General features: G+C 32.7%; 1 protein-coding gene across 1 annotated transcript; it reads left to right on the forward strand.

Moving 5' to 3' along the window:
- Nucleotides 1-260: 260 nt before the first annotated feature.
- LOC129293519 (inositol oxygenase 4-like) lies at nucleotides 261-3,636 on the forward strand. Its single transcript, XM_054931524.1, has 11 exons — nucleotides 261-398; nucleotides 629-776; nucleotides 862-943; nucleotides 1,266-1,470; nucleotides 1,655-1,714; nucleotides 1,827-1,879; nucleotides 1,984-2,106; nucleotides 2,866-2,935; nucleotides 3,033-3,111; nucleotides 3,207-3,288; nucleotides 3,396-3,636. Exons 1-11 carry the CDS (start codon nucleotides 368-370, stop codon nucleotides 3,420-3,422), a joined length of 960 nt encoding a protein of 319 aa, XP_054787499.1. The 5' UTR covers nucleotides 261-367; the 3' UTR covers nucleotides 3,423-3,636.
- Nucleotides 3,637-5,801: the final 2,165 nt, after the last annotated feature.

Raw genomic sequence — 5,801 nt, forward strand, 5'->3', positions numbered from 1 at the left:
TATAAAAAACGATTAATTAAATTTAATGTGTTTCACTTTAGGGGAATACAAACCTTTCGTTGTCCACGTCAGCGATGCAACCGTTATGAGAGCTGGACTGATGTAAGAATTAATCAGATTGCACACGGTTTGTAGTATTTAAGATTAAAAATAAAAAAATTACAAAAAGGTTAAGCTCATGATTGCGTGTTTTTTTTTTTTTTTTCAGATGAGGACTCCAAGCTTCCTAATTCTCAGGCAAGGACTTTTCTGGATTTTAGCATAAATAGCCTCATTGTCAGCGGCTGAATCCACACACAACCTTTTTCAATTCATTCATTCATTCATTTTCTTTGTTTCTCTCTGCTTCGTCTTTTCACAATTCAAAATGACTATCCTCATTGAGCAACCTCATCTTGGTATGTTCCTTTTCTTTCTTCTTCTTCGTTATATTCTTGTAGAGACTTAATAGCATGGGATATTAAGTCTCACATTAAATAATATACGATGTTCAATGAAGTACTTAAATCGTGTTGGTCCTCCGACCTCAACAATTAACTTTTGGAGTATGGTTCCTTATCTCACTTAGGCATATTCTCTTGTTTTCTGAACTATATAAGCTTATGTTTTGTGTTTTCCAATGATTCAGAGTCAAACTACTTTGGTGAGAAGAATTTGCATTCTGACAATAACAATAATAATGAGTTTGTATTGGATGGTGGATTTCCGCTGCCAAAATCTGTGTCACAGAATGGATTTATGGCCCCAGAAATCAACGCGTTTGGTCACTCTTTCAGGTCTCATTTTGTTCTTTGAGGTCAAAGAATGAATCAGTTAAGTTTGAGTATGACAATAATGGGAGTTATATTTCAATTGGTGCAGAGATTATGATGCAGAAAGCGAGAGGCAAAAAGGGGTTGAGGAGTTTTATAGGCTTCAGCACATTCACCAGACATATGACTTTGTAAGCCCAAAAAAATTACATTCTCAAACTCTTTGCAACTCTCATGGAAGGCCCTTTTTTCCCCCCTTTTGCTCCAGTATCTTAAGTTTTTGATTCGGGCTAATCTGGTCGATAATTTGTGGGCACATCTTTGAGAAACATACCTCGCACAAATAATTTAATCACTACTGCATGCATTTATGCCTGGGGCTCGAAGTCGAGACTTATTTAGTTCTAGTCATATTTATATGCATGAAAGACCATATTTTGGTTCATTTCTCAAACTTTATAAAATGCATGGAGGCGCCATGTGGTGATGAATTAACTTTGAATGACGTTGCAGGTGAAGAGAATGAGGGAGGAGTATGGGAAATTGGACAAAGCAGAGATGGGGATATGGGAATGTTGTGAGTTGCTGAATGAAGTGGTGGATGAAAGTGATCCTGATTTGGATGAACCTCAAATTGAGCATTTGTTACAATCGGCTGAAGCTATCAGAAAAGACTATCCTAATGAAGACTGGTTGCACTTGACTGCCCTTATTCATGGTATATTAAATTCTATATCCTATATATTCATACCCTTTAGGGTCAAACTTCAATTTTTTTTTTTTTTGGGGGACATGATCATCCATATAACAACTTTTTACACGAGACCAATTGGGTCCCAAATGCTTTAACTCTGAGAGGAAAAGGGAATTGATTGCAGAATATTCTTGGCTCTTTTTTTCAGATCTTGGAAAGATCCTTCTCCTTCGTCAATTTGGTGAGCTTCCTCAATGGGCTGTCGTTGGTAAGATTAAAAACTGCTCCAATTTCTTTTTTTCATACACAATTGCTCAGTTTTTTGTATGTCACTGAGAGTTCAACATCTCAAATGAATGCTTCATGAAAATATTTTTCAGGAGATACATTTCCTCTTGGCTGTGCTTTTGATGAAGTAAATGTGCACCATAAGGTGTGTAATTTATCCTTTCTGACAAAATAAAGTGTAAATGTTTTTGTTTTGACGTCTTGCTCATTTGAGAGTCATCTGACTTTACGTTTTGTTGCTTGTTGCAGTATTTCAAGGACAACCCAGATTACAATAATCCTTCTTATAACACCAAAAATGGCGTCTACACTGAAGGTTGTGGACTTGATAACGTAGTCATGTCATGGGGACATGATGATTATATGTACTTGGTGAGTTTCAAGTTGATGTCTCAAACCACAATTAACCTTATTTTTCTCCACTGCATTCTTCACTACTTGTGAATCATTCAAATCAAATTTTAAGGTTATAGATTAATCGTATGTATTTTTAAAAGCCATAAAATTCAATCTAATGGTCCACTATTGTGGTGGTCTCACCTAGACCCAATAATTTAAATGAGTCAGGCTTATTTAAATTAAGCTCAATTCCGGTCTGGCTTAAAATACCAAAATATATAAAAAAACCCATATAACCAAGCTTGTCCATAATGCCTTGAGCTTTCAAGCTTATTCATGCTAGTATAAATACTCAAATTATTATATATTATTTTATTTTATTTTTTTTAGCCAATTTTAATTTTTGTTTTAAAAAATTAAGATTTTCAATTTTCATCTTATTTTAATTTTATTTTGTTAATAGTAAAAAAGAATTCGAGTATTCAAACTAAGCTTACTCATGCTCATGCTTATTTAGGCAGCCTAAATGAGCTTCAAAGAAATTTTTATAAACTCCCAAACCCAGTCTTAAGATTTTTGGGCTGCCCTATTGGGATTGATTTGAAGTGCTAGCTCTAGTCCCACATCCCTCAAACCATTGTATTCATTAATATGCTCTGGTTTCTCTTCTAATCTTTTGGTTTTTATTACCCAGAAGGAATAGAACCATTTGATCATGACACATGCCTTGAACATATTTTTTCACTTGTCTTAATGATGAAAGTCTAATCAATAGTTCACTTGAATTTGCAGGTTGCTAGAGAAAATGGAACCACTTTGCCTCAAGCAGCTTTGTGTGTTATCAGATATCATTCTTTCTATCGTAAGAATGTTCGCTAAGTCATATGTACATTCATGCCAATGTTTTTTGTTCTGCAAGCAAATATGTAATAAGGACATCAACACACTAAATTTTGCAGCTTTACATAACAAAGGTGCATACACACAATTGATGAATGAAGAAGACGTTGAGAATCTGAAGTGGGTCAAAATATTCAAGTAAGCTATTTCTGACACAATCTCAATGCAGCTTTTTATCCTCAGTTATTAATTAGATCATACAAACTGAACAGTAAATGTGTTTCATCATACAGCAAATATGATCTGTACAGTAAGAGCAAAGTTCGTGTGGATGTGGAGAAAGTGAAGCCATACTATCAATCTCTCATTGAAAAAGTGAGAACTTTATTAACTATAACTTAATTCTTTTTTATCATTTCACTGATATTTTCTCTTGTGGGTATTTATTTATTCATTTATATTCTGTGTGTATGGATCTGCAGTATTTCCCAGCGAAGCTAAGATGGTGAAACTTGATGTTGAAGATGAAGCTTAGACGGAGAGACACGTGAAAAGTGATGGAAATGAAAGCAGGGGATCAAATAGTCAAGTTCTTAATGATATGAGATCTGAAAATTGCTGTCCTTTTTCTATTCTTTTCTTTCGGGCCGTATGGGTCTTTTTAAATTTGATGTAATAAATAAATTATAATGTGGTCCGAAGAACATATTATTTTGTCTTAAATTGGGGGTTCTTGTTGTGGATTTTACTTCAGAATACAACAATTTTACTTGCACTTTTCATATTTAACCTCAAGGGTGATCTTAAAAATTGAACATAAGAAATATTTGATTTATTGGGGGATTTGAGTGTAAATTTCCTGTCTTAGAATTAAAAAATTTCTTAGAGTTATTGTGAGAGAACAATTTCACAAGTTTATGAAATCATTCTAACTCTAATTATACTTACACGGTAATAAATATTTTCAAGCATATAGAATGTTTTAAGATGTTTTAACTCTTTATTTTCCAATAACTACTATTTTGTACAATTATTAATTATTAAATTACAATTATAAACTTAAATTTGTGACAAAATGTTTTTTTACTAAAATTAAAAAAATTGAGATATTAAAAAAATTGAAAAAATTGAGTAAATTATATTTTAAAGTGGTTTATTGCATTTACTATTTCAAAGAGTTCATTATTTATTGATTTGAAATCTTCAAAAAAAATTTTTATAAGTGATTGTAATAGCTTACAGGTGCTGTTGTAAGTGTTGTTGTGAAATCTAGATTAATATTATCTTATTGTCTAGTGGTTGTACTGTGATGCTTGCTTGTGATTTTATTAGAAACCCTCAAGGATGATCTTGAGGATTGGACATAAGCTAAGTAGTTAAGCTAAACCAAGATAAATTTCTTATATCAATTTTTCTCTACTTTTAAACTCTTCTTTTATCAAAAGCTTTCGACATTATTATCAATTTTCACATTCTTCATCCTTCTAGGTTGGAAAAATCTTTGTGAATTTTTTTAACACCTAATTCACCTTGCTTTTTGGTGCCAACCTTATCCAACATTTGATATTAGAGCAAAGTCTCTAGATCAAAAATTCAATAGTCTAAGAGCAAGGGTGACTAAGATTAACAAACCTCCAAGATTCAATGATAAAAACTATACATTATGAAAGAGAAAGATGAGAGGTCCCCACATTCTTTGAGGCATTAGATTTATATTTATGGGGCATTGTTGAAAGAGGTCCTTACATTCCCCTAAAAGATGTTGATGGAAAGCAAGTTAGAAAGAGCAAAAGTACACAGAGAAAGAAGAAAAGTTAGTGTTGCTGAACTCCAAGACCAAATTGATTATTGCAAGTACCTTAAGCCAACAATAGTATTTCTGTGTAAGCAACCTTGATACAGTAAAGGAAATGTGGGATGCACTTGAGATAGCTCATAAAGGCATAAAAAGGGTAAAGGAGAACAAGATAAGCACTATAACACAAGAATATGAGCTATTTTCAAAATGACGCCCAGTGAAAACATCAAGGAGATGCATATTTGATACATCCACATGACGAATGAATTTGCAGTCCTTAGCAAGACATATACTTAGAAGGAGCAAGTCAAAAAAATCCTAAGAGCTCTACTTGCTAAGTGGAAACCTAATATCATTACAATAGAGGAAGCCAAAAGTGAATCCATGAGGCCAGTTGCTACTTTATCTGAAAATTTGGTTGAGCATGAAGGCAACCTTGCTATGGTAAAGGAAGATGCTAAAAAGAAGAAGAAAACTTTGGCATTTAAATCATCAAATTTGATTCTAATTTTAAATCCAATGATAGTGAGGATTTAGATAATGAAATGGCTATGTTTGCTAAGAAATTTTGATTCTAAATCTAATGACAATGAGGATTTAGATAATGAAATGACTATATTTGCCAAGAAATTTTGGGCAAATTTTTTTAAAAGTCTAATCCACAAAAGGTTCCCATAGAAGAAGTACAAGAAGGATAAAGAGATAACTTGCTTTAAATGTAAGAAGCTAGGCTATATCAAAGCTGATTGTCCATTGGCCTAAGAGAGCAAGAGCTACAAGTATGATAAGAAAAAAAAATCAAAGCCTATTTCTCTTCCATATAGGGCAACAATGATAAGGAATTTGATGGTGAAGAAGGAAATATTTGCCTTATCGCTAGAAGTGATGAAGATGGGGAATATAATTCTAATTTTGACTCTAAATTTGAATTTACACTTGAAGAATTGAAAAATACATTTAAATAATTGCACAGTAAGTCTCTTCATCTTGTCAAAATTTTGGTTTCAACCAAGAGAATACTTGTATCTTTGGAAAAAGAAAATGTATGTTTGAAAATTGAGAATGAGTCATTGAAAAAGAAGTTTTCTAC

This window comes from Prosopis cineraria, unplaced genomic scaffold (genome assembly GCF_029017545.1).
Source record: "Prosopis cineraria cultivar Desert tree isolate PC_DT_omini unplaced genomic scaffold, ASM2901754v1 PC14, whole genome shotgun sequence".
NCBI classification, from domain to species: domain Eukaryota; kingdom Viridiplantae; phylum Streptophyta; class Magnoliopsida; order Fabales; family Fabaceae; genus Prosopis; species Prosopis cineraria.